Consider the following 11816-nt stretch of genomic DNA (forward strand, 5'->3'; position numbering starts at 1 on the left):
GATGCATCATCTGTCACTGTAGCTGTTCCAGTCTGCTTGTCATTTCTAGTGGGAATGTCTCACCTCATAAGGTTGTGGATGGGACTCAGGATTCCACCTAAGGTCCTATACTCTGTAAAGGCTTTGCACAAGGTGTATGTCACTGGGCAAGTTGTAGAACCCCTGTTTTTTTTTCTTTTTCTTTTTAACCCTTTCATTCCATTCATAGATAAGCCATTCAGTTAGCTTATATTTGAGTAAGTGACATCATCAAGAATGTGACGTATCTTCATACTCTTCTAAAATGAGTCCTTGGCTGCCGTAAGAAGTGCCCTGCTTCAGCTTGGAGGGTGTATTATCAGGCTGGTGGTTGGAAAGAAGGGTGGACTAGAGTTTTGCATTTCAGTAGCTTGGGGCCATCACAGAGGCAAGAGAAGGAAAAAATGGAAAATTTCCATCCCTCCTATTTTGTCTCAAGTCACCTTCTCATAAGGTGTAGTACTAAGGATTTCTGTTTGTTGACTTTCTCTCCAGCATTTTATTATGAAAAGTTCAAACACAAAGCAGTGTTGAATTTTGCAGTGAACGTCTGTATGCAATCAATTACCTATGGAGTCCTGGTGTGGTGCTATAGGATAAGAACTGGACCTCAAGGTTGGTTTGAATTACAAGGTCAGCAGTTCAAACTTACCAGCCACTCCTCAGAAACCTTATGTTGTTGTTGTTGTTAAGTGTGATTGAGTTGGCTCTGACTCGGTGATTCTGTATAGCGTTTCTGAGGAGCAGCTTGTGGGTTTGAACCAATGATCTTGTAGTTCGCAGTCCAGTGCTGATCCACAGTGCTACACTAGAAGCCCCAGAAATCTTATACAGGGTAGTTATGAGTTGGAACCGATTCAGTGGCACTTAACAAAAAAAGTTCTACTGTTAACATTTTACTTTATTAATTTTAAGCCCTGTTATCTGTTTCCCTATTCATCTTTTACTCCTTTCAAAGTTAAAGTGTACACTTGTCTTTAAATACTTCGACATTTACTATATTTCAGTATTGTTTTCCTATTTTTTCTTTTGATTTAAAATTTTTATACAGTGAGTTACACAAGTCTTAAGTTTACATATTGTATGGGCGTTTATTAAAAACCATACAGTTTTACAATGAAAAGAAAGGGATTGTCATACTTGGAGAGAATGAGCCCCACTGGAACCAAGCCTTGGTTTCCGTACCAGTAGTCAGCTGATTCCTATCTTCTATCCATCCCTCTTTGTTTCAGCTTGTAAATATAGATCAGGTTTTGAATTTTAAAATAAAAATCATAGCCTTGTGGGAACTAACATGTAAAGCCAGTAACTAGAAAATGTTACAAGGAGTTATTATTATGAATCAGGATTTCAGCTAAGAGATAATAGATTGTTAACCAAAGAGAGCAAATACTATTTTAAGACCTAATTTACTCAACTACAGAATGACCAGAAACCTGCTAGTTGAACAACTAGCTTGCTAGGTTTATACTAATTTATCTGGAGGATGGTAATTTAGCAATTGTGGGGAGGACCTTGGGACAGGACCAAGGGGGTCGGCAATGACTACAGATTTGAATATTCATTTATAGAGCATGAGTGACAGGCATCTCGTCTTTTTTGTTGATGTTGGTCCCCAGGTCAGATCATTTGAAGTCTTTAAGAATTTGGCTGTGTTTGTTTGAGCTGTATCATGGGTATTTAGTTTGGCTTAGCAGTCTTCCTCTTATCCTTACTTGTAACTTGGAGGGTGTAAAGCCAGGTGAGCTAGTTTCTCTCCAGGCTAATTTTTCACTCTGCTTTTCTTTGTTATAGAGGAATGATATCGCCATGGCAATTACAAAATTTGATCAGTTTGATTTTCTCATCGATATTGTTCCAAGAGATGAACTGAAACCTCCAAAGCGTCAGGTGAGCTGGGAAGATCTTGCTGTTGTGCTGACTGAAGAGCAATTGTTAACTGGGGTTAGGTGTGCTCCTTGTCCTCACGGCACCAGCCATTTGCTAATCCACTTGCTCCTCCTACCCTAGACCAGATTCACTCTTAACATCTCCTTCTGTTACTCATTTATGGATACTTTTAACTCAGTGCCTCTGAAGTGATAGTTCAGTGGAAATAGATAAAAGTTAAAGTTAAAAGGAAAAATTTAAATGAAAGTATAAAGCGTAAATAAAACTCACTTCAAGATATGCTAGAAAATTTATCAGAGATGTTAATATGGAATGGGAAAAGATTCCCAGCAAGTTTATACATTTTAGAATTTTAAGAAGCAACTTCTCTGTGTACTCAAGGGTGTGTAGGGTGAATGGATTTTGATTTTCTCTTACACTATGTAGTGCACTGACTGCACATTAGAATCACCTGTTGGGTTTTAAAAATACCACTACCCAGGCTACACCCCACACCAGCTACATCCAAATCTGTGAGGGTGAGACCCAGGCATCAGGATTTTTTTGAACTCCCCAGGTATTTTTTCAGTGTGCAACCAAAACTGAAACCACCATTTAAACAGTTTTTCTAAAAGCAAAAACAAGAATGACTGGCATGTCTGTTTTCCCCTTTCTTCTGTCTATTCCTCTCCTTAGGTCATACTGATGATGGGGTTTTTTTGTTTTTAGCACCTTGGGTGTACATAAGCTCTTAATTGCAATTGTAATAGGCCTCTCTCCATTTTAGCTCATTGTTTCCGGCATGCAGATTGTATGACTTAGTGAATAGTGACCGTGTCTAGCAGGAGCAAAGCTCCTGTACTGCTTGCTTTATTTTGTTGGTAAAATATTAAGGTTTTGCTAATTATTTTGTAATACATTATCTTTAGAAATGCTGTTTCAGTGACAACTTTCTTCCCAACTGTCCTGTATTAGTAATGTCCTGTCAGAGAAAGTATAGGAGAAGCAGGCATCCTAAAGGGTATTTCTAATCCTGACCCTGCAATGGAGATCCTTGGCCAGCTCTCTGTCACCTCCTTACTTGAGCAGAGTGTACCTCACTGCATCTCCGTTCTTTCTGGGCAGTCTTTGCTACTGTAAACATCCTTGACTGGAAGCTGTAAGGTGTTCAGAGGAGCTTTCAGTCGGATGTTTACAGCGGCAGGCTGCCACGGTCGTCCCTGTCTGCGCATCGGCTTTGATACGTTTCAGGTTTGTGCCACAGGCTTGATTCCTCTTCTTGGGGCTTCCCTCCTCTCTGAGAAGTCACTACAAGCGCTCAGACCACTTATCTTCCTTCAAAACAAATGATACCACACACCCACTCTCCTTAATTAAATTGTTTGTTCCCTATGTCTGTCCGAAGTGGCCTTTATAACAGCAAGATGGTGAGCGCTATAACAATTAGGTCTTGGACACTCTCCAAGTGCAAACTCCTGCTAGTTCTCTGTGGGCTGCCTGCTGAGTAAACAGCCTGGAAAGAAGGGTCATGTCTTGTCCTATTCCATCTTCCGAAATCCTCCCTGCTTCAGGCACTCTCAGGGTGTTGGACAGCCCCATGTCACATCCTAGCAGGATTCAAAATGCTATGATCCATCTCCTTTTAAAGTGTGTCTAGCTGAAGCAGCTCCTTGCTGCCTGGGTTCAGTTCTTTGTAGGTGTTCAAGTCATTGATTGGTGTCCTATTTGGGACAGCTGCTGCCTGGCCTTTGAAAGGTTGAGATTGCTGAAAGCTGGTCTGAAATTCCAAGATAGCACTTTTAATCCTCTGTAGACATGAAGTTTTCCCCTGTTCCAAATTGGCTGGCACCTCCTGAAGTCCTTTAAAAGCGCCTACTCTCCAAAATGCACCCTTTCTTGAGAAGGCAGCAATTCAGTCTTGCTACCGCAGCGAATGTACTTTTTACCTCCAGTGTGGAGCTGGCTTTACAACACTGATATTGGCCCAGGATGTGGTGCTTGTCTTTCTCTAGTATGGTTTGTCAGCCTCTGCTTCTGAAAAGTCCTCTGGGTGGGGAGGCCACTGCTCAAGCTTGGCAGGTGTCCCATTCTGGATTGATCTAGTCATTCTGGGATTGTTCTAGCGCTTGGGATGAGGTCTCACGAGGAATGCTAGGGAAAGGAACTAGTCAGAAATATTGAGATATGGGGGTCTAAGGCCCTTGATATCTCAGAGTGTACATGGGATTGTCTCTTTTTCTTCAGGGAAGCAAGTAAAGACTGAAAATAGGTCACTGAAGCCTGACTTCTGCCCCACTAAAGCTATGAGTTGAAAGTTCCTGCCCATTGAAATATCATTGTCTCTTCACCCATTTCTTGAAACCAAGCATAATCATTCCCTTGCTAGCTTTATCTCCATTGGCAGAACGAGACTTCATAATACAGAAGAACTTAAGATGCACATATTCTAGTCGAGTGATTTGAGAGCAGTCATGCCTTGTCTGAACATTGCAGACCTTTCCTTGATACTCATGCAGTGTCCTGTGCTTCAGCCCTAAGACACTGCCTAGTTCATAAACAACCTAAGAGGTGTATAGTAGAGAGCATAGGAGAGGCTCTTTACTGGCTCTTAACAGCTTTTGGCAATAGCTTCTGGAAGGGGTATTTAAAGGGCTTGGTTTTTGAATAGCAAAATGTGACCATATTCATGTCCAGATCATCTGGAGTCAGAGATAATTGGGGACAGAAAATAACAGGTTAGTGTCACCTTGTTCCCTGACTTCCTACAAGTTGACTCTTGGGCTCTCAGTCTGCTCGACCTGCTTATCAGCCAAGAGCTTTTATATATGAGTTAGGTCTATGCCTTAGTGATTGATGTTTTTTATAAAACAGGAGGGGAAATCTCAGTGGGAAAATAAATACTTTGAATGTTATTTCAACAGTTTTGAAAAGAGCACTCAGTCTCAGCACCTTAGTAAAGGAAGATATCAGTATTTTGTCCCTGCCTTATCCAAGAGTTGACAGGCTGGTCTTTACTTAAAGTGATAAGAAGGAGTAGATGTTGTCACTGTTGTTGCTCTGGAAAGCAAGACCTATAAGAAAATTAGGGGAACTGCCTTTTTTCTCTGCCTCAGCATAATCATGTTCAGAGTTTGGGTCTGAAGCACTAGGATACATTAACCTAGAAAGTTGGTTCGTGTATGAGTACTCGCTTAGAAAACCGTAATGCCAGGGCAGAATGAATAACCATCAGGGAACCTGTCACGTAGAGACTGGTATCTTTGGGTCCCCGGTCACAGGGCAAAGCAAAAGAATGTCTAGCCCTATACCGCCGGAAACCTCAGCTTCCCCATATGCTATGATTTCAGAATCCTAGAGGTAGCAAAAGGGTTTAGGGACTCTACACTGTTGGTAACAACTTTTAAGTTTAAGAAAATTTGTTATACTACTCACTTGGGTTCAAAAAGTACTTTTATGCCTCCAATAGTCTGGCATCCTGTAGAAATCCATGTATTACTCACTAGACACTTCATGAGTACTGATGGGGGGGAATGGTAGGGACAATTTGGTGGTGGTGGTGTGTGTGTGTGTAGGGGGGGTGGGGGGAGGTGAATAACTAGGCTTTGCCTTTGTAGGACTTACATTCTAACAGGGAAGGCAAGGATCAAGTACAAAAAAAGAATAATGGAGTACATATAGGTACTGTGGAGGCACAGATGGGGGTGCCTAACATCAGGAGGGGTTGGCATTTTACCAACTTTGTAAGTGTCTCTTTAAGGCATCCCACTGGGTCTTTGTACCTTGAAGTGCCATGCTTTCTTTTTTGGAATCACTGCCCTCCCTGGCAAAGGAAGTGAGTAAATTTAGCTAATATTTTGACTCAGCCAGCCTAAGTGGTTGTATGTTTGTGTTGTTTTTGTTACCCCAGGAAGAGGCACCATGTGTCACAGGTCACTCCGGAGCAGATGCCAATCTTTGTGTCGATGGGCAGGAGCTGACCAGCCCTGCCTCTCTTGGTTGTAACCATGCTGTAGTGTGTGTAAACATCCTACACTCTCAGCTGTGAGCTCAAGGTGGCTGGGAGAGGGGTGTTTACTCCTTCTACCATGGAAAACGTCAGCTGAAGAAGGAACAGTCTCTTCACCCACAGATCGGACAGTGTGTGACCTCCCTAGTCAGCCAAGGCAGCACCCCAAAGGAGAGTTGTCCATCAGGCCCCTGGGTTTCACTTCCCAAAACCATATGTCATGCTGAGTAGACACGTCTCTCAGTGACCACAGAGCTTTCGACATACTGGGAAAAGCTGGGCACATGGCTACCAATGCTCTTTTTTTCTTTTTTGTAAGTTTTTACTGTGAACTGAGTGATCGTTTACATGGGAGAATATCAGCTTTATACCATTGTTTCATTGCAGTGATAACAATCTCCTCTGTGCGTCTTCATTCAACAGTATTTGTTTCCATTCCCTATTTTGTTTGTTTTTCTGGTGGTGGTTTTTTGTTTTTTGGTAGAGGGGATGTGCTCAGAAACACTCAGGAATATATAATAATTTAAACAACCAAAGGGCACATTCTGCAAGCCTGCTTTCTAGCTTCCAGCACCTAGTACCTCTCTTTCCATGAGTCCAGAGTCTCAACTCTGCCTCCATCTCTGTCTACCAGTGCTTTTGATCCTAACATTTGATTCTGAAATTCCAATCCAGGAAAACTCCTATCTCTCTTTCCCCTTCTCTGTCCTTCCTGAGGTGGAGGGGAAAAAAAAATAGGGTCATTACCTGTTTGGGAGCAGGCCTGAGAGTTGGGGCACTTGAGTAGTATCTTCCCAGCGCATGCAATTAACACTGTTCTCAGATCACAGGTCTTGACAGCATTTACTGACAAGCACTGCTGGTGTGTGGTTTTTAGTTACGGTAATTGTTTGCTCGTTTGCAGCTCATCAGGCAATGGGTGATTACTCTGTACTTCAGAAAATTGGCTGTATGTTTTGTGAAGCCTATGGAATCTGTTATTTTTAGTTTGATTTAGCACAACTGGTCTCTTCAAATTCCACTTTCTCTTGGCTTCAAATGTGGAGAGCTCAGCATTGAGCAGGCTGTTGCCCAAAGCCTGTTTAGGGGAAAGAGTGGAAATTCACTGTGGTGATTGCTGAGTCGGTTCTTTCCCTCTTACCTGCCTCTCCTTCTACCCCACAGGAGGAGGTACGCCAGTCTGTGACTCCTGCTGAGCCTGTCCAGTATTACTTCACGCTGGCTCAGCAGCCCACTGCCGTTCAAGTCCAGGGACAACAGCAAGGCCAGCAGACCACCAGCTCCACAACCACCATTCAACCTGGGCAGATCATCATCGCGCAGCCTCAACAGGGCCAGGTCTGTGAGCTGTTGAGGATGCTCACCCAGCATCCTCCAGTGTGGAACACTGGACTAGGGCAGAGAGGCAGCTTAGTCATTGTAGAACCCTGGATTTGGAGCCTGCAAACCTGGACTGCTTCTTAGGTTCAGCCACTGAGATGGAGTGTCACCCTCATCTCTCCAGGCTTTAGTTTCCTCATGTGTCAAGTGAGGAAAGTATTGCTCCAGGATCCCTATAAGTTCAGCCTTTTTTGAAGGGAAAAAAATCTAGAATGCCCCTAAGCAGAGAACTGTGATTCCTGTAGAAGGCATTAAAAATGGATTCTGTGCCTGCTGTCTTTGTGTCTATCCCAGAATTGAAACATGTGCCCTTAAAAGGGTGGTCAGGCCTTATTGCCAACTTGCTTTACTCTCCTTCCTGCTCCCTCATATCTCTCTTTCCCATAGTTCTATTGAGTGAGCTGCTCTTTTTAACAGTAGTAGTCAGAGGGGTTTCCTCTCCCTATTGCTATGGTTGTGAGAACAGTGCCATCCATGACTGTCAGCGGTTTGTGAGAGGCTTTAGAGAACCCTGAGTTTTGAAGGCAAATCCTGCTAATCATTTATTTATCATACAAATGTTGAACATATTCTCTGGGTAAAGTTCTAAGCATGAATGAACCAGTCCATGTTTTCAAGGAACTCACAATCTAGTGGTGGGGAGGCATACTTAAGGATTATACCATCATGTAAAATGTGTCAGAATTCTGCACAGGGCATTAAGGAGCACATCAAAGGGGCACTTAACAAAGACAGGATGGACGTGATGGATGAGGATGTCAGGGAAGGTTCCTGAAGGAATAATGAGTCTGAGAGGAGGGAGGTATCTCAGTAGGAGAGACAGTACAGTTACTGACTTGGAGGGAGTGGTGGGAAAGTATAGTCAGCATAGGGGGACAGCTGGGCAAGGCTGAAAAGGGAGGTAGGACACTATCCTGGGAAGTCTCATGTATACTGTTCTGCTCGTTTATCCATATGCTAAAATTTTACTGAATGCTTGCTATTTGCCAAATACTGGACCTAGGCAGTGATGCCTCTAGGGGATCTTCTTTGGCTAGTGTATTCTACTTTGCAGTGGTGGGAGCTTTACCTGCCAAAAGCTTTATCCCTTTACAGTGCAAGTTTCAAGGAAGTCTGCCAAGGCTGCCTCTGATTGGCTGATTATGGTCGCTGTGCCCAGACAGCAGGGCATACCATAACATGATTTGACAGCTGCCATGCTAACACAAGCCCTCCTTTTCTTGAAATGATGTAGAAATACCTTGGAAATCCTCTTGGGAAAATTGATTTGATATAGTACAGTGATGAGTTGGCAGCATGGTTTTTATTTTAAAGTTGGTGAGAACTCCATCTTTCTTATTCTTTGCCACCCAGACCTGCTCAGCTTAGAGCTAATGAGGTTTGTTAGGATGGTGAAGTTGGCCCTCTCAACATCTTCCAGCTGTTGTTTGGCTGTCCTGCTGCTTCAGGATGGCCTTGTGCCATGTCATGCCCCCCCTTGTTGTTACATGCCGTCAAGTCGGTTCTGACCCATAACGACCCTATATAGGGTTTTTGAGGAGCAGCTGGTAAGGTTGAACTGCTGACCTTGCAATTCAAATGGCTTTGCAGTCTGACACATTAATCCACAGTGCCACACCAGGATTCCAGACCTGTACTAATGGATATTTCAAGTTAAGTCCAAATATCCTTTGCAGGACAGAGTACATACTGAAACAAAGTTACTAAGAAAGCACATTTTAAAAGTGAATTCTGTATTTTTTGCCATAAAATTAGAAACTCTTACTCCTAGAAGTTTGGTGGATAAATTAAGTTGAAAATCATGGTATGAGAATGCAAGAGCTATTTCTTACTGTCTTACCCCACTGCGAGGACTTTTACTTATATCTTTCTGTTGTCTGTATTCCCCACCCTCCTCCAGTTTGTAGTCATTTCTCTTTACCTAGTAATCCCTTGAGTCCTTACCAGCAGTCCCAGAACATAATCCCTTCTCTCATAATTTTAGATGCATAGTTTCAATGTCCAGTAGATCTCTGCAGCCACAATATAAGAACGTCAGAATAGCAACATGGATTGAAGTCTGCAGTCCATTGGGACTTACAGAGTCCTCCTATTGAGGTGATTCCTAATTTGGAGTAGGGCAAGATCCCGTCTCTTATCGGAGGATTGAGCATGCAGGTGCAGTTCTAAGCAGCCCCTTCCTTGTAGCTACCACCAGGGCATCAGGCCAGCCTCACTGCTTGAGGTAGTCTGTAAAGGTCACATTTAGAGCTGAAGTTTGGAGATTTGAAGAAATGGAGCAAGTTTCATAGAGTTGCAGTCTACTGATCTGTGAACACAAATCTGCCAAGTCTTATCTATTAGTCTGAAATTCCTTAAAGCCAAGATTCTGGTTTTTAGAGAGGTAAAGATCTTACTTTATTAAATTCTATTAAACAGCTGCACTTAGGAGTCCGCACAATTCCATGTCCTAGCAGAATTCGTCTCTCCTGTAGGAAGCTGCTGTGGACAGTCGCTCTGCCGTTTGAATAGGGGTGAAAGCCAGTTTGGGTGCACTGAGCTAACTTCAGGAAAGTACCAGTGGTTTATTTTCCTTTCAGTGTCTTGGCATGCTAAAGGAAGAAGCCTAGGACTCTCACAGTAATAAATTCACATTGACTCCACTTTCCATTTAGTTTTGCCTCCCAGACTCACTTTTTTTAGACTGGATTTTAACCAGTTCTCAAGCCAATTAACATGGCTGCTTTTGAATTTTTTTTTTTTTTTTTTAAGTGCATAAGCCTTACTATTATTAAAAAGGGGTTGAGAAAAGTTGCAACATTTTAAGGTATACGTATTTTATGTTTGAGGCCTAAGCAAATATTTTGTACTATAAGCCTGAAAAACTGTTTGGCTTTCCCACCTTTATTTCAAAGAACAATGCTAGCTATGCTCTAATGTTGAGATTTCCTCCCAGTTAGCTGTTCATGATTAATCCTTTAATAATTTTACTGACCCTGAGGCTCAGTCTGTCTTCTCGTGACTCTCCCTTCCAGACCACACCCGTGACAATGCAGGTTGGAGAAGGTCAGCAGGTGCAGATTGTCCAGGCGCAACCACAGGGTCAAACCCAGCAGGCCCAGAGTGGCACTGGGCAGACCATGCAAGTAATGCAACAGATCATCACGAACACAGGAGAGATCCAGCAGATCCCGGTAAGCCTGCAAAAGCACCATTCTCAACTCTGTCACAGAAAATACTGAAAGATGCTGTGTTACATAGCTTTTTTGTCTCCTTCACTCCATGTCACTGTTCCATTAATCCAGGTTCACCACTATGGGGCGCTACTCTCCATTTCCCCTCACTTCACATACTCACAGCAGCTATGTAACTAACAAGTTCATGTCAAGGCCCAAAGGTCATGTGAGGCAGTCCTGTCTTTTGATTAGCGGAGAGTAAGAGGGAGGTGTGTATGGAAGGCCATAAATACACTTGTTGCATATTCATGAGTCAGTTCCCAGTGGAGCCTGCAGTAAAGTGTATTTTTGGCTTTCATTTAACTTATCTATTCCTTCACTCTGGACTGCTGCTTCCTGTATGCCTGAAGGGATTTCATTTCTTAGATTTGTTGGCTTTTTTACTTGTGCTTGTAATTTTGTAAAAATAACCTTGTTTTAACACTTGCAGTTTGTACATTGGTCACTTTGCTACCAAAAACTGAGAAGTGCGTGACATGACAGTCCTTTGTTCCCACCCTGCCCCTCTTCCTGTTGTCGATGAAATGTAGAGAGGTCTAGAAACTCACTTGGACTTGATTTACCACTTTCTGTTTGAAGAAAGCTGGAAAAGCACCCTCAGCCCTGTTGTAGAAGCTGCTCTGCTGATTAGCGTAGTGGTTACGAATTGGGCTGCTAACCTCAAGGTCAGCAGTTCGAAACTACCAGCTGTTCCACGGGAGAAAGATGAGGCTTTCTGCTCCTGTAAAGATTTGCAGCCATGGTGGAAACCCTGTGCAGGGTCACTATGAGTCAGACCCAACTCCATGGTACTTAACAGCAACAACTTTTTATTGTTAGCACATAGTAGTCTGAGAGCAGGTATACACTCATTTTGTCTCCCTCTCTCTATGGTTACTTCATTATTTCATCCAACAAACCCAAGATCTCTCTTTTGAGTGGTTTTTATTTTTGCATATGAAGGCACCCAGATGATTTGTGCCAGAAAAGAATTTCAGTGATGGCAGTGACTTTAGCTCAAGTTTTTAACCCCTGGTGCACAGGTCTTTGGTCCATCAACTGTGTTGTAGAATTCATGACTTGTCTTTACTGGTCTCAGACACCTTCTTCAGGAGTCTACATTTCTGGGCTCTTCAGGCAGCTTCTCAGAGTGTTGCTCATGATGGTGATAATCTTCAGGAAGGAAACATGGTTTCTGTTTAGAAAACAGTAGTGGTGTGCTTGTTTACTCTAATTAACATAAAAGTGCTGTGAAACTCCCCAGACCTGTTGTCCCAGGAGAGAATTAAGGAACAGACAATCTTAAGCTAAACCTGAAATAAAAGATCCTGGCTTCTAAGAATGACTAG

General features: G+C 42.8%; 1 protein-coding gene across 4 annotated transcripts in view; it reads left to right on the plus strand.

The window, feature by feature from the left end:
- Positions 1-11816, plus strand: part of NFYC (nuclear transcription factor Y, gamma) — a 114644-nt gene that overhangs the window by 96499 nt on the left and 6329 nt on the right. For all 4 annotated transcript variants that reach the window (XM_006867594.1, XM_006867595.1, XM_006867596.1 and 1 more), the window contains 3 exons: positions 1813-1908; positions 7058-7231; positions 10288-10446. In XM_006867594.1, the coding sequence (XP_006867656.1) occupies positions 1813-1908; positions 7058-7231; positions 10288-10446 (429 nt within the window). The remainder of the gene's footprint in view (positions 1-1812; positions 1909-7057; positions 7232-10287; positions 10447-11816) is intronic.

Source organism: Chrysochloris asiatica, unplaced genomic scaffold, assembly GCF_000296735.1.
Source record: "Chrysochloris asiatica unplaced genomic scaffold, ChrAsi1.0 scaffold00106, whole genome shotgun sequence".
Taxonomy (NCBI): domain Eukaryota; kingdom Metazoa; phylum Chordata; class Mammalia; order Afrosoricida; family Chrysochloridae; genus Chrysochloris; species Chrysochloris asiatica.